Source organism: Mycteria americana, chromosome 24, assembly GCF_035582795.1.
Source record: "Mycteria americana isolate JAX WOST 10 ecotype Jacksonville Zoo and Gardens chromosome 24, USCA_MyAme_1.0, whole genome shotgun sequence".
NCBI classification, from domain to species: Eukaryota; Metazoa; Chordata; class Aves; order Ciconiiformes; family Ciconiidae; genus Mycteria; species Mycteria americana.
The window spans coordinates 3,347,881-3,375,285 of record NC_134388.1 but is presented as its reverse complement, the minus strand read 5'-3'; the positions used below and the strand labels follow the sequence as shown (position 1 = coordinate 3,375,285).

At 49.8% G+C, this 27,405-nt stretch overlaps 2 protein-coding genes across 5 annotated transcripts; both read left to right on the top strand.

Annotated features, from left to right (window-relative positions):
* Positions 1–105: 105 nt before the first annotated feature.
* Positions 106–21,558, top strand: DPP9 (dipeptidyl peptidase 9). Of its 3 annotated transcripts, XM_075524240.1 has the most exons (22): positions 161–294; positions 2,322–2,409; positions 5,429–5,531; positions 5,628–5,682; positions 8,504–8,616; positions 9,685–9,858; positions 10,086–10,254; positions 10,396–10,509; positions 10,816–10,944; positions 11,460–11,521; positions 12,060–12,160; positions 13,629–13,806; positions 14,614–14,779; positions 14,888–14,967; positions 16,520–16,672; positions 16,889–17,024; positions 17,719–17,864; positions 18,166–18,312; positions 18,469–18,621; positions 19,194–19,336; positions 19,669–19,780; positions 20,282–21,558. In XM_075524240.1, the coding sequence occupies exons 2-22, from the start codon at positions 2,354–2,356 to the stop codon at positions 20,372–20,374; spliced, it is 2,583 nt and encodes an 860-aa protein (XP_075380355.1). In that variant the 5' UTR covers positions 161–294; positions 2,322–2,353; the 3' UTR covers positions 20,375–21,558. The 3 variants fall into 3 exon arrangements, with proteins under 3 accessions (XP_075380356.1, XP_075380355.1, XP_075380357.1); XM_075524241.1 differs by having other exon boundaries at positions 106–294; positions 5,429–5,682; XM_075524242.1 differs by lacking the exon at positions 161–294 and adding an exon at positions 1,430–1,559 and having other exon boundaries at positions 5,429–5,682.
* Positions 21,559–21,679: 121 nt separating this feature from the next.
* On the top strand, positions 21,680–27,144 carry LOC142420386 (procathepsin L-like). Of its 2 annotated transcripts, none has more exons than XM_075524253.1 (8): positions 21,680–22,481; positions 24,551–24,676; positions 24,822–24,944; positions 25,193–25,342; positions 25,579–25,803; positions 25,889–26,057; positions 26,261–26,375; positions 26,591–27,144. In XM_075524253.1, exons 1-8 carry the CDS (start codon positions 22,479–22,481, stop codon positions 26,688–26,690), a joined length of 1,011 nt encoding a protein of 336 aa, XP_075380368.1. In that variant the 5' UTR covers positions 21,680–22,478; the 3' UTR covers positions 26,691–27,144. The 2 variants fall into 2 exon arrangements, with proteins under 2 accessions (XP_075380368.1, XP_075380369.1); XM_075524254.1 differs by lacking the exon at positions 21,680–22,481 and adding an exon at positions 23,604–23,928.
* The last annotated feature ends 261 nt before the right edge of the window (positions 27,145–27,405 follow it).

Genomic DNA, 27,405 nt, shown 5'->3' with positions numbered 1-27,405 from the left:
ACGCAGTGGTTCCTCCCAGCCTCTGCTCTCCCCCGCCCCCACGAGTTGGTACTTCCCCCCCTCCGCGCGCTCCCGCCATCCCGCCCCGCGCGCTCCCGCCACTTCCGCCGCCGGGTGAAAGGTCGCGCTGTGGCAGGCCGCCGCCCCCCCCTCCGCCCCCCCTCCCCCCCGTTTCCGGGGCTGCCCAGTGTCCGGGACATGGAGCGGGAGTGACGGAGCCGCCGCCGCTCCCCCCCGCCCTCCCGCAGAGGAGCCGCCCCCCCGCCCGTCAGGGGGAGGTCGTCGCGCCCCGGGGTGAGTGAGGAGGGGACGGGAGGGGTGGGGGGCTTCCCGCCGCCGGTGCGGCCGGGGCTCGGCCGGGGCTCGGCCGGGGGAGGGGGGGCCCATCCCAGCGTGGGGGCGCCGACCCCGGGGAAGGAGTGTTCGCCCCCTCCGTGGGCCGCGTTCCCCCCTCCCCTGGGCCGGGGGTGCCTTAGGGGGCGAGGGCTGTATATTTGCCCCCCCGTGACTTGTGTGCGTGTGTCCCCATGGCGGGGGGGCGGCCACCCCGTGTCCCGGGGGGTGTTCGTTCTCCCGTGGCTTGCCCTCCAGGCGTGGGAGGGCTGCCCGGCCCTGAGGGGGGTGTTTGTATCTGCCTCCCCCCGACGTGCCCCCCAGGGATGGGGTGATGGGGCGGGACGCCTTGCCCTGGAGGCGGGGGGGGTTGCCCCCACGGCAGCCTGTGCGCTACCCGGGTGGGTGAGAAGCTGCTCCCTCCTCTTTTTCCACAGGCAAAGAGCCCTCTCCAGCAGAGGAAGGAGTGGGGGGACGGGGTGCCCCGTCCCCTGGGCTCCCCCCTCTCCTGCTGACCCGTGGCCCAGCCTTCCCTCCGCGGCCAGGGCAGGAGCTCCCTGTCAGGGCTTTCAGCCCCGCTCACACGGGTGCAGAGATGGACGCGGGCTGCTGGCAGCCGTTGCCAAAGCTCGTCCCTCTGTAGAGAAATCCCCACGGGTTTATTCCGTCCTCAGTTGTTTTTATTTTTGGAGAAGGAGGTCTTAAAGCTCCCAGCCATGATAGGGACACATTTGTAAGGGCTTCTCTAGGTGACTGTGTTGCCTTGGCTCTTCCTGAAGGCACCAGCAGGCCCCTCGGGGTCTCGCTGACAAATGAGTATCATGATTCATGCCGGGTTTCTGATCTCTCGTGTCTGTTTTGTTCAGTTTCTTTTTCTCTGGGTTCAGCATCGGAGGCTGTTATTGTTCCTTTTCCCTGTATGAGCTGTGGCGGGTGGGATGAGGGTGAGATGTTCCTCTGAATCATTAAAATCACAGAATAACTGAGATTGGAAGGGACCTCGGGAAGTCTCTAGTCCAACCCCCTGCTCAAAGCAGGGTCAGCTGTGAGATCAGACCAGGTTACTCAGCATTCCTGAGCATCGCTCCTGTTGCCCTTCGTGCTTGCATCGAAAATTGCCCTTAAATTACTGCATGCTGCTACTTCGTCCCTCTCTGTTCTCCTCTGCAGTTTAGGAGCTTCGCTGCTGGCGCTTCTTTGTGACGCTTTGTCTCTCCTGATCCTCTGTGAGTGCTGTTTTGGTGGAGAAATGGCTGTTTGGGCAGACCAGGGGCCTCGGGAAAAGATAGTGGCAGGTCTCGGGTGTGTCTGTGATTCAGAGCTCTTTTGAAGAGGAGACAAAGATCTTTGTACTTTAGTGTACTTGGGTAGAGAGGACGACAGTGAAGGTAGCGCCTTCTTATGCTCATGGAAAATGGGCTTGTGTGGTGAGCCAGGGTTCCTCCGTGGCATCAGGCTGAGGCAGAGGGAAGCAGCAGTCTGGCTTGGAAGACAAATGTGGTTTTTATGTCCCAGGTGGGACTGTGACGCTGTTGGTAGTGGGGCTGCTGACCCTCTGGCTGGCTCCTTATGGTGTCCTTTGTTTGACTCTTGCCTGTAAGTGTATGGACCAGACCTTTGTTTTCTCAATTCTTAGTACCTGATACTGTGCAGAATTTAGGATTTGGGGAGAGGGCTGAAAGGAAGGGTCAGTACTGAGAAATCTCAGATTTTAAGAAGAATTTTGTAGGAAAGAAAGAGAGAGTCCACAGAGTTCACTGCGTCCCATTGTTCAGGTGAAGAAGTCTCTCAGATTTATCTGGGTTGCTAATATCCAGCATGTGCTGGCAGAACAGATTTGGACTTTAAAGTGCAAACCTTGAATTTTGTTTGTGCCTCCACACTCAGTTGGAAATGTGACCTGTGGAGGATGCTTTTATACAGCCTTATTCCTATGACAGGGGAGACTGCAGTTATATGAAATTTGCTTTTTTCCTCTCCCTTCCTAGTTTCCTGTCCTGCCCAGCTTGCTGAGTGGTTAATGCAGAAGATAAAGAGGGTTCGTCTGGAAAACGAGACTGCAGGAAGTTGGAGAAGGTATGTGTCCCAGTTACTCCCAGGGCCTTTATTGACCTTTAGGTTGTGTGGGATAGAGCAATAAGCACTTCTTGGAGTGAACGAGGTTTCCTAAGAATCGCAAGTATATAATTCTGCCCGGGGAGCCCTGTGTCGGGATCTGTGGGTCAGGAAGTGACTCAGGAAGATAACTCGTTTCACTGCCTTCCAGTTCCAAGCTTTACAACTTTTTTCCTGTGCTGATGTCCCACCTGTGCTTGCTTGTTGTCTTCAGACTAATGTGTTCCCCCTGAAGGGAGGGCTGGGTGGATGTGTGCCCGATCCATCTAACCTGGCCAGGCAGGGCAGAAAAAGCATGAAAAAGACCTCCAAGGGATAGCTAGATGTTTTTGGGAGGGGAGGGAGCAGTGCTTCTGCAACAACACTGGATCATCTAAATCAGTGCCTCAGCATGAGGACTGTAAAGGACAGTGTTTTGCCAGCAAGGTGGAAATCTCAGATGCGCTATATTGATGCTGAAGTTTCAAGACCGTCTAAGAATAAGGTGGTTAAAATTGGTGTCTCGATCCAACTCACCTTTGAATAATTTAATCCCAAAATTCACTCTGCAATTTCAGTTAGATAAGTTACTCCTTATACTTGTTTACTACGTGTATGATGTTGCCAAATACTTGTTACGTGTTGTCCAAGAGATGGCGAGATGGCTGTAGCGATGGATGAAGCAACTGGATTTTCTTTTTACTCTGTATCGTGTCAGGACCTAAGTTTCATGAGGCTCCACCACACTCCAGTTATGCTAGTGGTATTTCCCAACGCTTTCACGTAACTTTGTGTGATGGCTACTTTGCTTATCCCACTACCCCACTCTGTTCTACTGTCAAAATCACCAGGATGAGAACAGTACCAAGCTAAAAGTTGTGCCTTTTACTTCCCTAGCAAATCCTAAAATTGTGGCAATCTAGTTTGGAGGGGACTCCAGCCTCCAGTTCAGCTTGGAACAGTTACCAGTATTACATTTGTGGACTGTTTTGAGCCCTTAAAGGTGCAACTTTCCCTCGTGAGGAGTCAAGCTGGCTGAGTAAGACGGTTTTACCAGCTGGGTGAGAGTAACCTAAGGGTCAGGCATCTTGAGCCAAAGCCAGATTCTTTTAATTGGCTGACTTGACCTGCAGTGGGATTGGGTTGAGAGAATTGTACCCACTTTATGGGTTTTTGTGGTCTTCCTGTCAGGCGTTTCTAATAGGCAACACTTCTGCCTTCAGATGTGATTTCAGTTGCTGTAATGGAGACCCTGGATGTAGGCAGTAGAGGCCACAGACGCTCTCGCAGTCTCAGAACATCCCGTCACGTTCTCTTTTGTGGTTTCACTTGGGCTTCCTGCCTGGCTTTGATTGGAAAATATTCCTCTTTATTCATTTTCAAGCTGTGGATTTACTGCTGGGCAGTAGGTACCACGAGTACGTACAGATTTATTTCAGGAGCTTGTTCTGGTGTTATTATTCGCACATTTTGTACAATTTAGGGACTTAGCAATTTGAAGATACGGTTATATTTACAGCCCTTGTACCGTGTGCCTGTAGTTAAAGGCAGTCCAGATGTACTTTGGTTTAGGATTGCTCAGCTACTGTCGTAATTGCATAAGATGTCAAACTAGGTGAGAACTTCCTTTCAGGGAGTTTGTTAGAAGGTGCAAGCTGGTGGGGACTCCTCAAGGAACACTCGGGGTTCTCCTGAAAAATAGTTCTGGTAGAAAATGGGCAGAGGCGAGTGTTTTCTTGTGGTGATATAAATAACCATCCTTCTCCTCTCCCCTGATTCTCTCCACTGGGAAAGAACTCATTGAGCATCTTACTGAGGCTGAAGTCTTCAAGATTTGGTTTATGTGTAATTCTTGCTTAATCCTTCATCTCAGAAGCTGTTCTCCTGTCAGAATGCAGGTCACTGTCCCAAATGACAGGCGGCATTCAAGAAACATCTAATTTGAAAATGTAAATTTTGGGGCTGCTGAGGACGAGGCCTTTTTTGGTGTAACCCTTAGTCACTGTTTTGCCCTCTTGATGCTGTATCAAAGGTAGCGATTCTGTCTCCGTGGAGCAAACTTCTCCGGCCTACTTTTTCAGTAAACTGAAGTTCTTCTGAAATTCTTTGTAACATTCTTCTGGATACCCCCAAAACAACTAAAGTGTCCTTGTGGAGGGAAATCCAGCTTCTCGAATGGGGTGACAAAAACTGGTTTCCCTAGTCCTAGGCTCATTCCTGCTTTGCAATAGATTACATCATTGACCTTGGGCAAGTCTGTTAGTCCACCTCTCCTCAAATTAACATTTGCTGTAGTTGCATGTGGAGGCGTTTTTTGTAGACTCTCATTCAATAACTGCTAGCTTGGGAATGTATGAGGAATGCGTGCCACATTTTGCAGGATACGACCAGGGTCTGTTACTGCTGTCTTCTTTCTGTTAGCAAAGGCAATGGCACTGTTTTCTGCCTGTTTTGCCATCTCTCCTACTTCACTCCTGGCTGCAATAGCTCTTCAGGTAAGTGAGGTGCTGTGCTTGGGCTTAAACCTCTCTCTCTAAGTCATGAACAGGCTTTCCTGTAGGGCAGGAAGGGGACTTCGCTTTTGTGGTCTTCCAGGGCAGAAGTTTATGTGCCTTTATGATAGGTCATAGCTTTGATGACTTATCCATCCAAATTCCTGGGGTGGTTTTCCTTTGAGTCAAGCTGATTGTTTTCTGCACCAGAATCTGCTGCTTGTACTTCCTTTAACAACTTATTTCTAGAACTGGTCCTGGGAGAGTGTGTTTTCTGAGGTTAATATCTTCATTTACAGGACTCTATATGGGATGGGAGATGGACTTTTCCTTTCAATATGTCGATATATGTTTAAAAATGTAATCTTTGAGTGCACAGAATCCTAGGATCTGTAGTTTAAGGAGCACCTGTTCTCTTAAGCTTGTCGCATGCTTAGAGCTTTCTCTAAGCAACAAAATGTGCCTGCTTGATTTTATGCCTTAATTCTCTCCCTCAACTCCTCCCTCAGTTTTTTGTCCAGTTCTGAAGGGGAAGAGAGGATGACTGCAGTGGACGCGCTATCAGACAGCTCTGAAGTGGTCGAGATGGAGGATGTGCCTTCCCAATTCCAGGTGCAAAAGCATTCTTGGGATGGGCTGCGTGACATTATTCACAGCAGCAGGAAGTATTCGGGCATGATAGTGAACAAAGCTCCCCATGATTTCCAGTTTGTCCGGAAAACAGAAGAGTCCAGCCCTCACTCTCATCGTCTTTATTACCTGGGTAAGCCAGCATGCCAGACACCGGGTGTGAATGTTACAGGAGAGCTTCCAATCTAAACAGGCGAGGAAAAGGATGGGAGGTATCTCTGTTTATGAGATGGGGGAACCGAAATTAACATTGCTAAGGTTTGCATGCTCAGTCTTTAGCAAAACCTGGAACTGAGCAGAGACGTCTCCAGACAAGCATTTTAACCACAGCCGTTCCGCTGAGCAACAAGGGGAAGTGTTGGCTAGCCAGACCTACCTCGTGACAGAGGTATGAATGCAGTGACCTTTGGCAACCCAAGTCAGTCCAGGTGATGAGGCAAGAGGAGGGATGTTCCTCAAACTCAGGACTATCTTGTGCCTCTGTAGCTTAGGAGGAATGGGATTTACTTGATTGATCAACCAGACTGACTTTCCAAGGAACTCGCTGTCAGTAATTCCTAACTATATCTTGCAAGTTCTAGGTATTAATGGCGGGATGGTGGTGCCTCCCTGCTTTATTAAGTACCATGTAGGTAGAATGCTTTCAAGGGGTGTGGGGGGAAGATTAGGTGGGAATGAACTATTAATGGTATTCACAGGGAAATATCCTCTTCCTTACAATAGGATTGAAAGACAGCAGAATGCTGTGTTGTACAGGTCCCTCATTATAGTCGGAGCCACAATGTAATTAGTGACAGAGTGGTTGGATTTTAGTAACCAGATAATTTTGTGGTTGGTAACATGGGAAGCTTTATAGACTATAAAGAGTTTGTTATGCTTTGGGGCATGAGCTGATCATTACTGGGCCAGTAAAGAAATTGTCTGATGTGCAGCTCCATACAGTGACTGCTTTCCTGAAGTGACCCTGCTTTTTTTTTCTTTTTTGAGAGTGTAGGTCACTGTAGGACATAGGATGCAGGATTTGAGGGACTGATTTGTTTTGTCATCAGGCAGCTCCTGTGTGTCAGTGACTTGATTTGTTACAGTTCTTCATACGTTCTTATGACACAAGTGCTACTGTAAAGGGCAGTATCCAGAGTTAGCGTATTTTTCTTGTTGAGTCTGAACAGGGAGACGTCATTTAAAGCTGAATGTATTTCAAGGCCAAGTTGACTTTGATACAGTTTTTGATCTAGGTGACTAAAGAACTAAGGGTCTAATATATTTCAAGGCCAAGTTGACTTTGATACAGTTTTTGATCTAGGTGACTAAAGAACTAAGGGTCTAAGTGGCTAATTAAAAAAAAAATTTCATGTTCTTCTATTGTATGAAATGGCAACCAGACCAGCTACCGGCTGGTTGGTGTTCTGCGTGGATGTGACTGTTACAGGAGCCAGAACCAAATAAAGCTACACGAATGTCTTTTCAGTGTTTTCTTCCTTAAGGAAATGTGCAGGGCATAGAGCAGATTGATCCATCATTTAAGATCAGTATCCGCCAGGTAGTACCGGGGTACCTCTTCTCAGAAGTTCCTAATAAAGGGTAAACGCTGATTGCCGTAATGAGCTTCTTTTGAGATGCGTACCATGTGCTGTTACATACTCAAAACCCATTTCAACAGTTCATAAGTGAGTTAACATCAGCGTGCTATTACTATCCCAATGTTAAATAACATTTTCAAGTTTTTATGTGAATACTGTTAGTGATTGTATGCCGAGGAGTACGATAAAGAATTCTGAAGAACTTTGCTGTACAAGTTGAATACTTTTCTTCATTTGTGAGCAAAGTATAATGTCTTTTGGGGAGGAAGGCAATATTTTTCTTGTAAATGCTGATTTATTGTAGTCAGCCTGAGGTCACTGTAGAAAGTGCTAATATAATAAGGAGAAAGGAAGTCCAGGTCACAGTCGCATGAGTGTCAAATGTGTGTATATACAGTAATTTGTTCCTATCTGCAGTTTTGTCTGTTTGGACATCTTAAATCATTCCTAGGCTGTCCCCACAGAATTTTATGTTGTATCATGGCAGATGCTGCTTATATTAAACACCACATGCTCAGCACTTTGGTGTTTCTGTATCTCTGTGGATTTTATGCTCACATATTGCTTTGCTTCCTGAGCACTTATTAATATTTCAGTTTTAATTTTAAGTAACGGTACTGCTGGGTTAACCGGCTCAGAAATCTTTCTGTTCTGCTCAGAACATGTGCAGAGTAGACAATATCGTGGCACATTTCCCTGTGTGAAATTCTGATCTAGGGAGTCTCTACAGCATACGTAGAGGGCACGTTCATGATCTTTGGTTTTGTTGAAACTGCCAAAATCGTGTGTTAGGATATTTTATTTTTCATAGTTGTTTTGGAAATTGGATGAAGGCCAACAGCTTATTTGATAACCATAGTCAAAGGTTTCCGTAGAATGACAAGGTCTTTTGGCTGTGCAGTATACTGTTCCGTATTTGAATGGGCTCTCTACAGCTTCCAGGCTTTTTCTTCCAGCTCTTGCAGGCTGGTGCGTTGGCCTGAATGAGGTCCCTCTAGCAAATTTCTGGCTGAGAAGCGTGGAGAGTAGCGTTGAGTCACCCATTCAGGGAGTGGCTTTTTTAGAGTGGATCTAGGGCGTGGGCTGAACAGTCCACAGAGAGGAAAGTTGGATGTTACCAATTCTGAAGAGGTTGGTTAGTGTTAAATCTTGCTTAGAGAAATTTCTAAATAAATAAATGTCTCAATTTCAATAATTTAGATATTATTGTGTGATTGAACTGAGAGCTGCTTGGGAATGACAGCTGGTAAAAGCCTCTGGACAGCCCCAACCCCTCTGTTATCAAAGACTTTTTTTTTTTTTCAATTTACTCTTGGTCCTCTTTGTCCTGGCTAACTAATCTTAAGTAGGATGATGCTTTTGTCCTCCTAATAGGGATGCCATATGGTAGCCGAGAGAATTCCCTTCTTTACTCAGAGATTCCCAAAAAGGTACGGAAGGAAGCCTTGCTACTCTTGTCATGGAAACAGATGCTGGATCACTTTCAGGTAAGCCAAAGCGTGAAGAGATGGGGTTGACAGTGTTTGGGAAAACTGGCTGATGTTGTGAGGCTGGTATAGTGGGTACTACTCTGCTGAACCGTAGAGATAATAGCGTGGCAGCGTGTAAGACATGGAGAATGGTATTGGTAGGAATGTTGTATTGAGAATTGCTTTGCTTCATAATGCAAGATAGCCACTTGCATGTGCAATGAAGCTGGCGGTGAGCGTGAAACAGCAGTTGCTGTGGCGAGCGAAGGGCTGACCTAGCAAAGAGGACTCTGTAAACTAGCATGTAGTCTGCCTCCGAGTATAAGCTCTCAGGACAGTGCACCTTTCTTCTGGGTATCCTGTTGGGGCTCTTGCCGTGCTCGTTGATATGCTCGGTGGAATGCCTGTCTGTCATCTTTCCTGCTTTTAAGTAAGTCGGGGAAGTTGAATTTAAACTGCTGCTTCTGCCCTACATTCTATTGCGAGTGAACCAGAAAGGGGGTGAATTTTCCCCTCCCTGATTTCAGTATCTTAATGTCCTTTGTCACTAACAGCATTCATGAAGAAGAGAGTAGAGGATGTTGGTCTTTCTTCCCTACTAAAAAGGTTCCTGGTGGAAAAGAATTTAGCTGTCATGACACCATTTGGATTGCTAGTCCCCTTCAGGGTAATTCAAGATCCCCGGAAGAGCTTTTGTTTGCAGTGTCTGACATGGAAACTGTTTGTGAAGGCTGTAGATAACGTCATTAAGTTAATTGGTTACATCTGATTTGCATAAGCAGAGCAAATGCAGCTGTCCTCAGTTCATGCTGAAGTGCCAACTGCAGAAATGATAGATTCACAATTCATCCCTTTTATGCAGAGGGAACTTTGGGGCACGTGGTTGGTTTAGTCCTCCTGGGCCACACCTGTAGCCTAGAGGACAGTAGTTATGGACCTGTATGGTAAGACTGCTGGCTGGTTTTGTCTGGGAGATTGTATTTTGGGCATTCACAGGCTAGCTGGTGCCAATCTTGGAGCATTCCTGTTCTGTGGAAGTTTCTCTCCTTGCAGATTCTTTCAGATTTTCCTTTCCTTCAATACTAGGCAACCCCTCATCATGGAATGTATTCTAGAGAAGAGGAACTCTTGAGGGAACGCAAGCGACTTGGTGTCTTTGGTATAACATCTTATGATTTCCACAGTGAGAGTGGCCTATTCCTCTTCCAGGCCAGCAACAGCCTCTTTCATTGTCGAGATGGGGGCAAGAATGGTTTCATGGTGAGTCTGCTAGTGATTATATGAACATCACCTGAAACGGACTTAATGGTTTTGGTTGGAGATGGCTGCACATCTACATCTGTTTCATTATGGTCATTTCTCTTGTGTCCTGTCAGGGCTATGTTTGCCATCATTTTATGGGCTGTACTGTATCTGTGGTTTAGGCCTTTAAATACGAAGCTGGAAGCTGATTTGGTACAGAGCTGTTTGTGTGTCTGTTGCTGTAGGTCTCTCCAATGAAGCCTCTGGAGATCAAGACTCAGTGCACAGGGCCACGAATGGATCCCAAGATCTGCCCTGCTGACCCTGCCTTCTTTTCATTCATTAATAACAATGATCTGTGGGTAGCAAATATTGAGACGGGAGAGGAGAAGCGGATGACATACTGCCATAAAGGTAACTGGTGCTTCTTGCCAGATTCAAAAGGAAATTCCTTCTGACACATTTGGGCTGGAAGGGCATTTGTCTTCATGGCTTATTTCTTACAGCTTTTTTCCAAGGAGATGTAAATGCAATCTCTTCTTTGTTCCTCTCCAGGCTTATCCAATGTTCTTGATGACCCCAAGTCTGCTGGTGTAGCCACTTTTGTCATTCAGGAGGAGTTTGATCGGTTCACGGGCTATTGGTGGTGTCCCACAGCTTCCACAGAAGGTCAGTCTGTGTTCTGCTTATCAAATTCTGATGCTGTAACTGCTGCAGGGCCCTGCTATGAATTACATTTTGAGCAAGGTTTTCCTTTGGCCTGGGTTTGGTCTGTTTCTGGGGAGGCCACCTGAAGGAACAAAACACTGAGGGATTATAACTGTGCTCTGAGGAGTATTTGCAGGTGGTCACTAGGAGCTGCGGCCATACAGGAGATGTACACTCTGTTGCACCAGAGTGTGCTGCTGCAGTGCTCCAGGCAAGACAGAAGCAGCTGGAAAACACTGTAGCAAACGTGCTTACTATCTGTCCTAGGCTCAGAGGATTTAAAAACACTGCGGATCTTGTATGAGGAAGTGGATGAGTCAGAGGTGGAGATAATTCATGTTCCTTCACCTGCCTTGGAGGAGAGAAAAACAGACTCCTATCGGTACCCCAGGACAGGTAAGTGAAATACCGCGGGGCTGCTAATGCAACTCTTGACTCCTGCTGGCAGAAGCAGTGGAATTTGTGCTATAAACTTTGCATGATTAATCTGGGTACTTACTAGGATGGTTGTAAATGCTAGCTGGTTGTAAATGTTGAGGCCTAATTGAGTCTCTGAGCCCAAAATCTACAGCAAGAAAGGAATGGGATTTAAAGTTCAACTTAAATGAAAGGATTGCTAAGAAAATGGAATATATCTGGTGGCATATTGTGGAATACATTTTGAATCCCCTCTTTCCTCTCCCTCCTGAGAACATGCACAGCCAACTAGGCAAGGCAAAAGCGAGCTTCTCCCGTACCCAGAATGACTCTTGTGATTACAGTGGTGTTCGCTCACATACTTAATTTGCTATTTGTACATTCACAGACAGACATTTTAGTAGGACCAGGGTCAGTTCTTCTCTAGGAGCTGTATTGTGTATAGCCATGGTTCAAGTTGGTCATCTTGGTCTTCTTTCACTCCTTCTCTGCAGGCAGCAAAAACCCCAAGATTACATTAAAACTGGCAGAATTTAAAACAGACAGCAAGGGTAAGGTAAGTGATAACAACTCGGAATGGGATATTGCACAGGAGGGTTGACTGCTTCTGAAGCTCCTTAGAATTAAGACAAGGTCACTGAGAAATCCTAGGTAGTGTTAGCTGTTGTTTTCATCCTCTTGTAACACCTGGTTCTGTAATGTGTTTATCCAAGAAACAGAAAAACTTTAAAATGCTGAAAAGTATTGTTCTGGTGGAGAGGCAGCTGGGAGAGGGGAGGGAAGCGAGAAGTAGGGTTAGCCTGGTAGACCACACTCTCAATAGTAGAGCAGGAGGGTTGAAGCCTGATCTAATCCTGGGCTTCAGTCCCTGGCTGCATCCTTTTCTGTGGCTGATGCCAAAATCATTTCGCTTTGAAGCTTGTTTTTCCCTTCTCTTCCTGCCATTTGTAGAAAGGCTTGCTTCTCCTGGCCTGACCCTTGCTTATGCCAATAGTTAAACTTCCTTATTCCCCCATTCCACTGAGCTTCCATAGGAGGTGGTGGGGAGGTCTGGTAGCAGTCTGATTTGATATTGGACCTTCCTTTTGCTGCAGATCGTGTGTGCTCAGGACAAGGAGCTGGTGCAACCATTTGCTGCATTGTTTCCGACTGTGGAGTACATTGCCCGTGCTGGATGGACCCGAGATGGCAAATAGTACATAAGTTTTTCTTCCAAACTAACGCTCCCAAGGGCTTCCCTGGCTGAACTATTGCAGGCCCTCGACATGCTTTGTATTGTAGTCGTGACCTGGTTTTAAAGCCATGAGCACCAGAAATGGCACATGAGTGTTTGGCTTCTTCAGTGTTATAACATCCTAAAAGTAGGAATTAATCAAATGTAGACCAGAGTGACAAGCTGTGGGGTTTAAGTCACAACCACAAAGTTAAATTACATTGATCTATTAAGCGGGCAGTCCTAGGGAATTCTTTTGAGTTGAAGATGTTTAGCACAAGTACAATATGCTTCCTGCTGAAAATGAGAATGTACTGTAAGGAGTTTTAACATTGTTCATTGGTCCAGTTTGTGATCAATGCCAAATGTATCATGGGAAAGTGGGCTGTTTGCGTGGTGTTAAGTCCTTCGTGCAGTGTGTACAAGGGGAAAGATTGCTCTGTGACCGGTATGCTTCCATAGCTCACTATTGCTCCAAATGTGATACGCAGTCTTGCGCTGGCCAGCCTTGCCTGAAGAGTTACAGAATTGACACCAATTTGATTGGTTTGAAATTTTAAAGCTCTTAATTTTTTTCCCCTCAAAAGCTTGCTTGACTGTTAACTGGTTTCTGTCCAGATAAAGTTAAGGTGACTTAGCTGTCTTTGAAGATTGCATTCTGTAACTCATCATTAATTTTCTGCTCTGGAAACTAAATTCATACAGCTTTACAGAAGGTAATCCCATAGGTGATTCTTATGTTCTGCACCAGAGCTTATCTAAATGTGCTGAATATATCAGTTCATGAAATCCACAGTCACTGAGATGCTAGGGAGAACTGGCTCTTTTGAAAGTCTGTCTTAATGATGAAACTTCCCTTGATGCACTTCCAGGCCTTGGGGTAGCCGCACTATGCAGCGGTGGCTTGCCATCTGTCATGTTGAGAGGCCTGCAGTGCAGCACCACTTCAAATGACTCTCCTTGGAGAGGAACAAGGCTGAGACTGAAGCGACTCCTTCACTTGGCAGTTGTCTTAGGTCTGTGCCTTTCCCTGCTAGGGCAGCGTGCAATGAGAAAGCTACAAATGGATTGCTTAAAGAGTGATCACTTCAGCTCGTTAGGAGCTTGCTAGAAAACAAATGGTGCTTCCTGATGGAGGGGCTGTCCAAGGAAGAGTTATGTTCTGGAGACAGGGTTCTGTTAACAGTGCTCCCTTGGAATAGACATTCTGGCAAATCTGTCAGACATCTTGTCTGAACGATACCCCTGTGAAATACCAGAGATGTCTGGCAATACATGTTTATTGGCAAAGCTTCCAGGAGATTGGAAAGCAGCAATGATAAGAAAAGCTTTGCATTCAGATGCCTAAATCCTTTCTGCCAGTGGGGGGAAAAAGGGTTGCATGTTCTGAGTGTTAGAAAGGGACATCTATTTTGTGGTACTGACATTCACCTCCAACTTCTTTCCCCAGTGCCTGGGCTATGTTCCTAGACAGACCTCAGCAGCGGCTGCAGCTAATCCTTTTGCCTCCAGCACTCTTTATTCCAGTCCCAGAAAATGAGGAGCAGCGCGCTGAATTTGCCAAAACTGTGCCAGAAAATGTCCAGCCATTTGTGATCTATGAAGAAACCACTGATGTGTGGATAAATGTAAGAGGCTCGGGGCTGGGAAGAGAACACAGGCTGCCCCTTCCTCCCACACTGTTAACCATTTTTGTGTTGGCTGTGTGTCCAGTTTAGTCCACGCTCCAGCAGACTGCTTTGCTGCTCAGTAGTGCCAGATTTGGTGTTAATTCAGAGGGGTTTGATAAAGCCATGAAAAGGACTTTCATGCAGTCAGCATTGGAAAGGAGGAGGATCCTGCCATCTCCTTGCAGTTGGAGCTGTTCCTTTAATTCTTGCTAACGTTCTCGGTGAACACGGGCATTTTGGACACTGACGCTTTTGGATGTAACACTGCCATTCTTTTGGGGGTATTTTATTACAAGATTAAATGGCCTCTTGAGGCATGAGCAACCCTAATCCCTGGAATTTGTACTTATTTAGATGGGTAACGGACATAGAGGACAGGGAATAGACCTCAGTCTCTAAGATTAAGCATCTTGTCACTGAAGTGACAAAGGGGCCTGGAGTTCACATCGTGGCATTCCTAAGGTGTTGGAATAGCAACTGCCTTGTGGGACTCACGTAGCCGCAATGTCTAGCTCAGAGGCAAGACTGGTGCTGGTTTCGGGGGTAGCCATGGAAAGCCCAGAGCACATGGTCTTCTACATGGGCCCAAAGTTTCTTTGTGGTAATAGGAAAGTATGGAATGGCTTTTTCCCACTAGCTGCTCATCTGAGCTATTTCTCCCCCCTCTCCTTTCCTTTGAAAGCCCAGTAGTTTAGCGCTGACTCCCTTGGCTATGTCTGCTGTTTCAATACAAATCACTCATGGGTCTTTTGCCTTGTGTGACAGGTTCATGATATCTTCTATCCTTTCATCCAGCCGGAGGGAGAGGAGGAAGAACTCTGCTTTATCCGAGCCAATGAATGCAAAACAGGTTTCTGTCACCTGTACAGAGTCACAGCAGTCCTAAAGCAAGGCAGCTATGACTGGGTGCAGCCATATGTCCATAGCGAGGGTAAGAGCTGCACTTTGCCAGCGTTTCAGCTTTGGGAGCTCCCTCTCTGATTTGCTTGTGTTGTCTTTTGGGGAAGGCAGTGATTTATTCTCATGTTCTTTCTTCTAGATGATTTCAAATGTCCTATCAAAGAGGAGATTGCCCTGACTGGTGGGGAATGGGAGGTGTTGGCGAGGCATGGATCGAAGGTAGTGGTTATTTTTATTCTCTCTTGCAGTGTTACAGCTCTGCATTGTCTGCCCACAGTCCTGGCCTACGCCCTCTGTTACGCCTGAGACCAGCTAGAACTACTTAAGCTTCATTTTGTTTCTCTTTTTATTGCTGCCTCTGCTTTCCCCAGAAGTGCTGTAGTCCAGTGCACATTGAACTGATTGCCTTTTTAATCAGACTTCAGATTGCTCCTTAGGTAAATCCCATGAGTGAGTCAGGCCATAAAAAAGGACACAAGTCTGAGGTTCAAGAGCAACAAAGAACTATTTTGTGGAGAAGCTTGGGATTGCTGCTTTTGCCAAAGCATTTTAACCCCAAGGAGTACTGGTGAATTGGAAATATGTCCTAGTGCTTAGAGTGAACTCTTGGTCTCCAGCTGATCCCTCAGTAGAGCCTTTAGGAAGAAGGCAGCTAGGGAGTATAAAGCAATTTAGAATATGGAGAAACTGTATCTGTTATTGGTTGCAGAATAGCCAGAAATGAATTTTTATTAATCTTGTAGAAACCTAGTTCCATTTTTTGCTTCATGAATTAACTCTGAGTCTGATCTTTAATGCTCCCAGGTGATTTCTGTCAAAATAAAGACCTTGTCTGTTCATTTCCAATTAATCTGGATTTTCACTTCTCGCTTTTTAAAAGGCCTACAGCTCCATGCATTTAGTTTCTGCTGCTTTTCCTCAATCTGCAATTAACCTGCTGTCCCTCCCCATGTGGATTCTCACTGTACATGCTGTTGTTTTTGGCCACAGCTCTTCCCTGCATGTGTTATGGCTAAAATTGTGTTAGCAGCAATTATTTTGATGCATTTGTTGCTCCACAGGGCTCTGCCTGGTTTTCCTGGCCAATTGAATTGGATATTTTTTTCCCTTTGCTGTCCACAGTGATCTTCAAACTGTGGGTTAGCCAGAAATAGCATTTGGGCTTCAGCATTTGGAAACCGTAAGGTGGAAAGCAGTTCGGTTACTGTTGCTGGATCGATGCAGTATTTAAAAGCTGTAGTTTCTATTCCTGGCTGGCCAGGTGGTTTTTAGAAGCAGCTTTATCTGGACATTAAAAACATATTTTAATGTGGCTTGAAGTTCAGTACTGTTAGAGCTATTAGGCTGATCCTTCCACAGATGGGAACTCATTACCATGATTGCTGGAAAAAATATATGTATACCCTTATAATCCAGAGATACTAGGGGAGGACGCCATACTGAGGCACAGAATCTTCCTAGTTTCACCAGTGGGGAACAGAGCCCAACTTCTTATGCTCCTCAGTAAGCAAATGCTTTGAGTCTCTCAAAAAAGCTGAGTGACCGCTTTTTGTTACTTCGTTGGACTATATGCAGTTCTCCATAAGTGCTGCCTGTGTGTTTTCTAGCCTATCATATCAACAGGCGTTGTGTACGGTCCCTAATGCCATGAGCAGTCTGTCATGGTCTATTTGTGTTTTAAGCTGACTCTGCCTGGGGCCAGACTGTTTGAACTGGCAAAGGAGCAGTAGTTGTCATCCTTCTGTCGCTGAGCCCTCTCTTCTCCACATAGATCTGGGTCAATGAGGCTACGAAGCTGGTGTATTTCCAAGGCACAAAGGACACCCCGTTGGAGCACCACCTCTACGTAGTCAGCTATGAGTCTCCTGGAGAAATTGTGCGACTCACCACTCCGGGCTTCTCCCACAGCTGTTCAATGAGCCAGGTTTGTTGTTTCTTAGATACAAGACGGCCTCGTCTCATGACTGACAGGGATCCTAACTACGAATGGTGATGAATCATGACCAGTAATGAGTCCTGAGAGCTTCTTTGTCTTGGTTGCTTGAGATGTAGGAGCTCTTGTCTGAGAACTGCATGGAGGAGATTAGATGTGGGAAATGAAAGACCTTATTCCCCTAACTCTTCTCTCTCCCATCTGTAGAACTTTGACATGTTCATCAGCCACTACAGCAGCGTGAGCACTCCGCCTTGCGTGCACGTCTACAAGCTCAGTGGCTCTGATGATGACCCGCTCCACAAGCAGCCCAAGTTTTGGGCTAGCATGATGGAGGCAGCCAGTAAGTCCTGTAGAACATGGCAATGCTAGGTTATGTCTGTGATGCTCTTCCTATGAGTGGTAGCCAAAGGTGATGGAGAGGGAAGTGGCCCAAGTAACTTCACTCTAAGGGAAAATGAATTGTGTTATCTTAGGGGGGGAGATATCTTTAGTGGGTAGCTCATCCAGGAAATGGTATATGTGCTTTTAAGATGTTACTATTTCATGCTTTGAGGGAAAGCAGTGCTCCAGGGTGCAGGGTTTAGATGGCTGCGGGTTTATTGTTTCTTTATTCATGATTTGTCTGAAGAGGGGCAGGTATCTGGGATGCAGTGGCTACTTCATTCCAAGGCCTTTAAGGATTTAGATACAGCTCACAGCAGCACATGAACCCCTCCTGCGAATGTTTTCTCCATTTGACCTGTCCCTTCCACATTTTGCTGTTGTGGCATAGCATGCTTTGTCTGAGGATACCCAGCTGATAATGTTTTCTTGGGTGATCCCTTCGCTCTTCATATGGCCTATTGCCCTATGCAGGCAGATAGAGGCTGTTTGTTTCCCAGGGACAGGCTTCTCTGAGAGGCATTGCTAAGACTTGGTACAGTTTGGTATTGAAAGAGCCCTGACTAGGGTCAGAATGAGCTAGTTCAGGCGGGGTAGGAGGCAGAGCCTGCTGCCAGTTACTGCGTTGCTAGTGTCTGAACTTCCTTCTGCAGGTTGTCCCCCAGATTACATCCCACCTGAGATCTTTCACTTCCGCACTCAGTCAGATGTCGAGCTCTATGGAATGGTCTACAAACCTCACGATGTCCAGCCTGGGAAGAAGCATCCCACGGTGCTCTTTGTGTACGGAGGCCCTCAGGTAATAATCCAGATTGTTAACTGCTGGTGTTGGCCATGGGATTGCTGTCCAGGGCAGAGCTCTGTGTGGCTCAGTCACGCATCAAGACTTATGCTTTGGTTAGCACTGAGCACTGGATCTCTATTCTGATGTCTGCTCTAAACCTCAGATGATTTTTCCAGCATTTAGTCTGATTGGCATGACTCTTACAGCCTGGTTAGCAGCTGCTGTCCAGCTCAGGATCCTACAAAGTGGGACAGACAGAGGAAGGTACTGGAAGGCAGCTACTCGGCTCTGAAACTTTTATTCCCTCCTCCTGCAGGTGCAGCTAGTGAATAACTCCTTCAAAGGAATCAAGTACTTACGGCTAAACACGCTAGCATCCCTAGGCTATGCTGTGGTAGTGATTGACGGAAGGGGTTCGTGCCAGCGAGGACTCAAATTTGAAGGGGCCCTGAAAAACCAAATGGTAATGTACTTCTTTTGTTGATGAATCACTGCTCGTTTGCTCTTTCTAAGGCTGCCTGGCTGCATGTTTCCTGTGTGAGTGTTGCTCTTGTCTTTTCTGTCTGAAGTTTCTAGATTTAGAAAGCCACTAACTTGAGCTTCCGTGTTGCCTTTTTAGGGTCAGGTGGAGATAGAGGACCAGGTGGAAGGTTTACATTATGTAGCAGAAAAATACGGGTTCATCGACTTGAGTCGGGTAGCCATACATGGCTGGTCATATGGGGGTTTTCTCTCCCTCATGGGTCTTATCTGTAAACCCAATGTCTTCAAGGTAAGTCTGGATGTGGGGCTGTCATCCTGGGACACTTAGCTCTCTCGGCTTCTGTAACTCATGGCATCTGGAGTTGGCTTTTTTGCTTGATGTTTCTGACGGACGGGTGAAAATGTCCCTCAGTGCTGCCTGTAGCTCCTGGCTACAGTCCTGCATTCTGCTTACGGACCATACCTGTGTGAGGCTTGATGAGGATGGGGTCCCTGGGATGCAGTAATTCCCCAGTGACTGCTGACAGAGGACTTAGCCTAGCATCCAGTGAGATAACTGATGCGCTGTTCCTAATCCCCTTCCCAAGTCCCCAGCACGGTTTCTGGATCATTCCACAAGTCCCCCTTGAAAAGGGGAAGCCTTTAGTGCTGGTATGCAGGAATTTGCCCCATTGTGACCGTAAGAGGAATAGCAAGAGGAGGAATCTGGGGTTTATGTAGGCTTGCTGTAGAAGAATCATTATCTGAGTGACAGAATAGTCCAGAGTCTGTTTTTCCTGCCTCTTCAGGAAGACAGGGAACACTTGAACTCTTTAGCACGTGGTAATTGAGGCTGTCTCCTGCCACCTATTTGTTTGACAGATTGCTATAGCAGGTGCTCCTGTCACAGTTTGGATGGCATATGACACCGGGTATACTGAGCGGTACATGGATATCCCAGAAAACAACCAGCAAGGTTATGAGGCTGGCTCTGTGGCATTACACGTAGAAAAGCTTCCCAATGAGTGAGTACCGTGGGGTTGAGTGATCTGCTAAAAACCTGCTCCCGCGTCCTGCTTGGTGCCACCGGTTGCACCTCTGCTGAATCCCAAAAGAATGGATGGATTCTAATCCCGTTTAACTCACATGGCTGGTTGCTGCCGTCTGCAGCAAGCTGGGGCATCATACCCCCAGCCCTCTCTGCCAGGGAGGGGTTGAGGACCACGTCCGTGGCCTTACGCTATTCTGACTGCCTGTCCATTGCTCGGTTTTGGCTTGCCGACTGGCAGCTCTTTGCTCAGACCCACTGACGAGCTTTTTGTGTGGTTTCTCATCCTATCTCTCATCTCATCTCCAGGCCAAATCGTTTGCTGATCCTCCACGGCTTTTTGGATGAAAATGTGCACTTTTTTCACACCAACTTCCTGGTATCGCAGCTAATCCGGGCTGGAAAACCTTACCAGCTGCAGGTAGGAGGAACAAGAGTGAAGCAGGAAGGTCCCTTGAATCTGGAAAGAGAAAAAGTTTTCTGCTGTGTGTTCTGGGGGTGGGAGAAGGTGGAGGCAGATGCTCCCACATCTTGTTGCAGTGTAGACGACAGTAAATGCCTAGTTTGACTCCAAGAGGTGGCCGGGAGGTGGCAGTGTGGCTGTTTCATTGCTGGCAGATGTGGCCTGTATCTAAAAGCATTTGTAAACACGGCTGCTGCCCTCAGGCCTGGAACTTTCCTTCTCGGCTGAACTGTTGCTGTCTCACTTGGCTGGTGGCAGCAGAGGTGGCTGACTCGCCCAGCGGACTAGCAGCACACGCCAGCGCCATGAGGGAGGGGGGCTTGGTGTTCTAGACCTTCCCTGGCACCTCTTTGTCCCGATGGAGGCTGGGTTGAGGGAAAAGGGCTGACGTGAGGGAGGCTTGTCCATGCTGAATGAGCTGCTCCTGGCTAACTGCCCTGTCTCTCTGCTTCTGCACAGATCTACCCCAACGAGAGACACAGTATTCGGTGCCCTGAGTCAGGAGAGCACTATGAAATCACGCTGCTGCACTTTCTACAAGAATACCTCTGAGAGCACAAGCCTCTGCAAACTGGACACTGACAGCTCACCTTCCCCCTCCTGTGCCCTGCCACTGCCGCCTCCCTCGACAGCCATCTAACCCAGAGCACAAATGGCTGAGTGCCCACATCCGGGCTGGGTGTCCCCCCCCGAGCGAGGGGGGAGGTGGAGGGCACCTTCCCTTTGGACAGTGCCACCTTCTTTCACTTTCCAAGCTGGAGGTCTGCCCCTGCTCGGCTGCTCGTCCTGTTCCTCTCCTCCGGCCTGGCTGTTAATGCTTTTTTTGCTGCTACTCCCTCTATTCTGGGAATCAATGGACAGTGGTCTGTCTCCCGAGGCTGAGGTTTGTGTCCATCTCTCTCTCCCCCATCCTTTTCCCCTTCCGCTGCATCTCTGCAGCTCCCATACTCTTACCTGCAAGAACTCAGTGCCTGTGTTGGAAATGGAAGAGCCGAATCAGCAAGCTGCCTTAAGCCAGGAGTGGGAGGGAAGAGAGAACTACCTATTGTTAAGCCCCAGGGGAGCTGATCGCTGCTGCTGCTGTGTCCTGGCCCTGCTGCAACAACATGGAGCTCTGGGATGTGAAGACAGCTCTACAGAAGCATGCAACACTAGTCTTTTCTATTTTTCAGTTTAATTTTGCAGAGCAGATGGAGGAAGTGGCTGGGGTCGGTAACAGCGTCCTCTGATACCTTTCTCTAATGGCCGCTCACAAGCAGAGTTGTGCCAACAGGTAGCACGGCAGCTGAAGCAGCTGGCTACAACCAGAGATCATCTCTCCAGAGATCACAGCAGCATTTGGGTTTTTGCAACGCAAGATGGATGATATTTATGCAAATCCTCCCTCCCTCTGTTCTCTGTGCTGCCTCCTGATCCCACCTTCTCCTTCCCCGACACCCTGAGCTTTCAGATGTGCACTGAAATTGGCTGTGCTTCAGTTCTCTGCGGGTCAGTGACTGTTCCCCTTGCCCGTCTACTCAGCAAATGCTCTCTTCTGGTTTTTATTTTACCTGGTCAACAGGAACTGCAGTTCTGGGGAGGGGGGGATTGAGCAATCGCACCTCAGGGGAGCACATACCCCCCTCAAGCCAAGGGTTCTGCCAGGGGCAAAAAGGAAAAAAAAAAAACAAAACCCACCCAAATGAACCACGTTGACTTGCCCTGGAGTATTTTAAGTGCGTATTATGAAAAGAAAATATTTTTATGGATTCTTATTCTTTTATAATTATGAGTGTAAGATGTAGCGACTCATTAAAATATTGGAAAGAGACAACGCTGGCTGGCATTTGTGCCTGGTTTTGGAGTGCAGGAGAGGGCTCGGGAGGAAATGGCAGCTGGCTCACGATAGCCAAAGCCGTGTCTGTGGTAAAAGCACAGTGCTCTGTTCGGTTTCTGTGCCGAGCAGTGGAGAGAATATTAAATCCCTGATGTTCCTCGGGGGAAGCATGATCCAGGCAATTGAAGATGCAGGGTGGAGAGTTAGGAATCTTGGACCGTGTTCTTGGCTCTGCCATTAAGGCGCTGCATGACCTTGAGCAAGTCAGACGTCTCGTGCTTGCGAATACCAGCCTCGGCGCCGGAGGTCGGTACCTCGCCCAGCGCCCCAACTCCCTCCGATGACTTAGGGGGATGCAGCTGCTCTGATCCAAGCGCTTCCAGGCACTCACAGCTCTGATCCCACGCTAGGACGCACGGAGCTGCTTTTTTGCAGGTGCTGGGCCTGCCTACGCTTGCCCTCTCACAAAACCTGGCCTTGCTGTTTTCCTTTCTATATGAGAGTCAGGCATTAATTAAACTGCTATTAAGTGCCCTGAGGGTGCAAGCTGGAGGCTTCTGTTTTAAATGCAAAGCATCTTACAGCTGGAGCATTTTCTTTTCTGAATACAGTTGTGAGCGTATTTGTTGCCCCAAATAATTGTCCTGACTATTGCAGTTGTGGTTTAGCTTCTGCTACCTGGTTGAGAAACCCCTGGTGCAGCTTTTGAGGTTGGAGGGGCGGAAGGGGATGTAATGGAGGAAGTTGCACATCTCTGAAGTTTTCTTGAGAGAAATCTGCAGGCAGAAAAGTTGCTCCCCTTTCTCCCTGCCTTCTTTAGAGCCGGGTGGGTGCCGGTGGATGGTAAGAAGCTTTATTTTGCAGGGTTTGTTTCTTTTCAGTCTTAAACTGCTTTTTCCTGTCCCAAAAGAGCAAGTGTTTCCTAAAATGTCTGCAATGCACTCTTAAAACGCTCTTGTCTAGAAGAGTTTACAAATCTGTCAGCTCCTTTGATTCTCCAAGCTCGCTTCCTGAAGCTGTAGGATTATTTGATGCCGTAAAAAGGGGCTGGTTTTCATCTTTTGGGGCTTGAGAATCCTGAGAGGCATTAACTGGGAAATCACCTACCGCAATCCTGAGCTCTTCAATATGTAACAGGCTCTGCCGGGGATTGAAATACAAATGATGTGGGAGGCCCCCACCCAGCTGTCCTGTGGGAAAGGTAATGGGAGTATGAAGCATGGTGCAGCTGGGTTCCTGGTATCTCTTTTGGATAGAGGATTTGCAGCTGTAGCATGAAGTTGAGTTAATTTCCTGAGTGAGCAGTAACGGCCGGAGGAAGCGGCGAGCGTTGTAACGGGTGCCGGGGAAACGGGGCAAAAATGATTCTTCCTCAAGAACTGGGACTAAGCATGAGAGGGGCTTGGGAGGCATTTCTCCCACGAAAACCCAACGTGTGGGGCTTTATTTTTAGGTGGAGGATGTGGAGGGAGAACAGATGTTGCTCGATGACTTATTTTTAAAACAAAAACACTGCTCGGGCTACAAAATTAGCTCAGAAAAGTCACCACTCGCCCTGAAAGATGCTCAAATGGAAAACTTTGACATCTCCCTTCCCAAAGCGTGTGGAATAAAGGTGCGACGACGGCTCTCGCTCTTGGAAAGCCACGTCAGTGGAAACTCTGTTTGGTGATTAGGGGTGTCTCGGGCATTTGATCTCTGTCCTCTGCCGAGGCCCTGCCGTGTGCTGCGTGGCTTTGCAGAGCAGCACCCCCAGAATAACTGAAGTTGCTCAGAAATACCAGGGTCCATCAAAGGAGGCGCGGGGCGTGCGGCGGCGATGTGAGGAAGACAAATGGCTGCGGTGGAGGGGGGCTGGTGGCGAGAGGGGCCGGGCTGGGGGAGGGCTGCGTGTGGATGCTGGCATAAAGAAAGGGTGTAAATTGATATTGGAAAATGCTCACAGAGGGATTTTGGTGAAGCGTGTATGCACGGACATCCTGCCTTCGTGCTGGGACAGATGCGAGGTTTCAGTCATCAGTGTGGAGCAGCAGCCCTTCCACCTCTGTAGAAAAACCTCTTATCTCTAGTTGCAGCTTGAGCCCCTTGCTCGGAGGCTGGTGCAGATTTCTGTTGGTGCAGATTTCCGCTGGCTTTCAAGTGAAAACAGCTTCGTCCTGGCCCAGCGGCCGCGGCTCTTGCTCCACTGGGCTCTTCTGCTTTGCCTTGAGTCCCAGAGCCGCTCTGGGTTGGAGCTCGGAGCCTGAGTTGTCTCCAGCCAACAGGCAAACCTTGCTCTGGAGGGGTCCAGGTATGATCCTGCCTTCCTCGCTCATCCTTTTGCTTGGGGCTCGATCCTGCTGGGGGCCGGGTCCCCGAGCAGGGGTGGTAACTGTGCTCCTTGTCGGTGGTGCAGGGAGAGCTGCTGCGGCCGGGGACGCTGCTGTGGGAAGGGGGAAGAGAGGGACGGTCGGTGGCAGAGAAAACCAGCGGGGTTTTGCAAATAAAGAGTGGGGAGAGGCCGTAGGGAGCGTAGTGGGGCAGGGAGCGGGGAGAGCCAGCACCATCCCTGCCGCTCTCACTGCCCTTTTGTCTGCGTTTGCCTCCTTCTGCCGCCCAGGCTCTGCTCTCTCGCGAAGCTCCTTGTTCCTCTCCTAAAAAGGACGGTTAAATACCACCCAAAGGACGGCTAAGACCTCCTAAAGCTCCTGTCAAAACAGCAGCACGGCCACGCCAAAGCTGATCCAGCTGAAGGAACCAACCTGTCTCGCTTCCCTCTGGCTCGGCTGCTCTGTTTGCATTTCTCTGCCTCCCCCTCACCTCTAACTCAGGCTTGGAAAGTCTCGTCCTGCTCCCAGCCCCTGGCCCCAGCTGGTAGCCATGGGGCTCAGCCCAGGGACCCCCCTGACCCCGCTCTCGCCATTCCCCCCCAGCTGGGTGCCGTGGCCATGCCGCTGGGGCTGCTGCTGGCCCTGCTGGGCTACACCATGGCGCTGGATCCTGCCCTGGAGGAGGCCTGGGAAGGGTGGAAGAGCCTCCATGCCAAGGAGTACTCAGGGGTAGGTCCTGCTCCCCCCAGCACATGCCGGGGCTGGCCAGGGGGGGGTGTCTCACCCCGAGCCACCCACGTGCACCCACCCCGTCCTGCGTCCCCGTGTTCCCCGGGGACATTTCTGACCCTGCTGCCACTCTGCCCCGTGGCAGGAGGCCGAGGCTGCCCGCAGGGAGGTCTGGGAGAACAACCTGCGGCGCATCCAGCAGCACAACCGGGAGGAGTCGCAGGGGCAGCACACCTTCCGCCTGGCCATGAACCACTACGGGGACCTGGTACCAACGCACCCAGCACCTTCTCCGGGACCCTTCCCTGCACCCAGGCACTGATCTGGGAACCGGGGACCCCTCGATGCACCCAGGGCTTGATCTGGGAATTGGGTACCCCCAACCCGCTCTGCTGGGAGCTGCAGGTGCCCCTGGGGCTGGGCTGCTTCCCGGGGGTCGACCGGCTGGTGGGGAGTCGCGGTGGTGCCGGCCAGGTGCTGGTGGCATCACACGAGTTTTCCCTTGGTGACCCGTAGACAGACAAGGAGTTTAACTGGCTCCTGAACGGCTTCACCCTGGCGCGGCAGGAGGAGCTGGTGCCGCTCTTCCAGGCTTCGGCGGTCCTGAAGACCCCGGTGGAGGTGGACTGGCGGGCGAAGGGCTACGTGACGCCCGTGAAGAACCAGGTGGGCACGGGTCCGGCCGGGGCTGCGCGGTGGGTGCCGGGAGCCTGGGCAGCATCATCCTCCCAAACAGCAAAAAAGAACCTCTGGGCAACCCCGAGAAGCGGCTCCCATAGTTTTGGCTGCTGCAGTTTTGCAGCTGAGGAGCTGGAGAGCAGCACTGAGGGGTCACAGCATCCCTCTCCGGTGGGTTTTGGGGTGATGCCGTGACACCCCCCCCCCCCCCCCACCTTGCCCAGGGGCACTGCGGGTCGTGCTGGGCATTCAGTGCCACGGGGGCCTTGGAGGGGCTCGTCTTCAACCGGACGGGGAAGCTGGTGGTGCTGAGCGAGCAGAACCTCATCGACTGCTCCCGAAAGCTGGGCAACAACGGCTGCCAAGGCGGCTACATGACCCGTGCCTTCCAGTACGTGCGCGACAACGGCGGCTTGAACTCGGAGCACGTCTACCCCTACACGGCCACGGTAAGGGATGGCGGGCAGCCCTGGGGACACGGCAGAGCGGTGCCAGCGGGTCCCAGCCCCGGCAGCACTCTCTCCCTCCTCTCAGGACAGCTCCAGCTGCCGATACAACCCCCAGGACAGGGCGGCCAACTGCTCTGCCATCTGGCTGGTGGCCCAGGGCAGCGAGGCGGCGCTGGAGCAGGCGGTGGCGGCCGTGGGCCCCGTGTCCGTGGCGGTGGATGCCAGCAGCTTCCACTTCCACTTCTACAAGTCGGGTACTGTCTCGCTCTTCATGGCGTGGGTGGGTAAACTGAGGCAGGGCTGCCTCGTGGCGGGGTGGGCTGCTGAGCCCTTGTTGAGCCCTGGAGTTTCCCCAGGGCACCCAGCCCGGGGGAATAGGATCCACCACCCTGCTTTCACCTGGAGAAGAAGAAATCGGGGCTGGCCCCCGGCTTCACCCCAGCTCTGCTCTTCCCAGGCATCTTCAGCAGCATATTTTGCAGCCAGCGGGTGAACCACGGGATGCTGGCCGTGGGCTACGGCACGAGCCAGGAGTACGGGCGCAACGTGAGCTACTGGATCTTAAAGAACAGGTAGGGGCTAAGGGTGTCCCCCCAAACCCGCTGCCCCTTTCACCCCCACGCACAGCCTGTCCCCCCTCCTGCCGAGGTTGGAGGGGCATAGCAGGAGCGTCCCTGTCCCATGGCGTGCTCCAGTTCCCGGCCCTCTCTCGCTCGCCCTCCCTGAGCAGGACCAGTTCTCCGCGTGTGGGAACACGGATGTGCTCATTCTCCATCTCTTCCTGCAGCTGGTCGGAGGTGTGGGGTGAGCAGGGCTACATCCGCCTGCTGAAGGGTGCCAACAACCAGTGCGGGGTGGCCAACCAGGCCAGCTTCCCCGTGCTGTGAGCCAGGAGATCTCTCCCTGCCCCGCCTGCGGATCCACGGCCGTTTCCTTCTGGAAAGGGGTTTTTGTTTGTACGCGGTGAGAAGCAATTAAAAGTGGCACGGCTAATCGCTCTGCGCCTGCGAACGGCGGCCGGGCAGGGTTTGGTGGCCGAGGCACGGCTGATGCAGCCGGTCCTTTTCCTGGTGGGAAAGGCAAAGCTCCCTCGGCACCCTGCTGGGCGAGAGGCTCTTCCTCCACGCCTTTCCTCCCAGCCTGGCCATCTCTTTCCCTTCTTTCCCCTCCCGCGGCCCCTTTTCCTTCCAGCTGAATCCCAAAGGCCACCAGCCAGGGCTGGATTTTCTGGCCGTGGCTGCAGCTCTGCCCGACCCTGCAGAGGCTGAGCCAACGACGCTGCCCCTGCACGCCGAGCTCTTTAAAAAGAATAGCTCTTTACTCCATTAAACCTGTGTGACAAGGCAGAAAATGCACCTTTCCCCCATCCTGCTTTTTATTTCCTCCCCATCCTGAATAATTTGGGGGATTTATTGGGAAGCCCGGAGGGTGAGCGGGGGCCAGGCTGGGCTGAGAGGGGCTGCAGGGACACAGGGCCTGGTCGGTGGCAGCCCGGTGGCAGCGGGGGCTCCCCGAAATGCCCCACAGCTGCCCCGTATCCCCCGTGGGAGCAACCACGCAGCAAAGCATGGCCCCAGGGGCACTGGCTAGGGGGAGACTGCT

Excerpts from the sequence above, each read along its gene's own strand:
- DPP9 (XM_075524241.1), top strand. The coding sequence starts at position 2,354 with ATGCAGAAGATAAAGAGGGTTCGTCTGGAAAACGAGACTGCAGGAAGT. Across the intron at positions 11,522-12,059 it reads AAACAGACAGCAAGGGTAAG|ATCGTGTGTGCTCAGGACAA; the intron begins GTAAGTGATAAC and ends CTTTTGCTGCAG. Across the intron at positions 18,313-18,468 it reads GGGCCCTGAAAAACCAAATG|GGTCAGGTGGAGATAGAGGA; the intron begins GTAATGTACTTC and ends TTGCCTTTTTAG.
- LOC142420386 (XM_075524253.1), top strand. Across the intron at positions 24,677-24,821 it reads ATGCCAAGGAGTACTCAGGG|GAGGCCGAGGCTGCCCGCAG; the intron begins GTAGGTCCTGCT and ends GCCCCGTGGCAG. Across the intron at positions 26,058-26,260 it reads CTTCCACTTCTACAAGTCGG|GCATCTTCAGCAGCATATTT; the intron begins GTACTGTCTCGC and ends TGCTCTTCCCAG.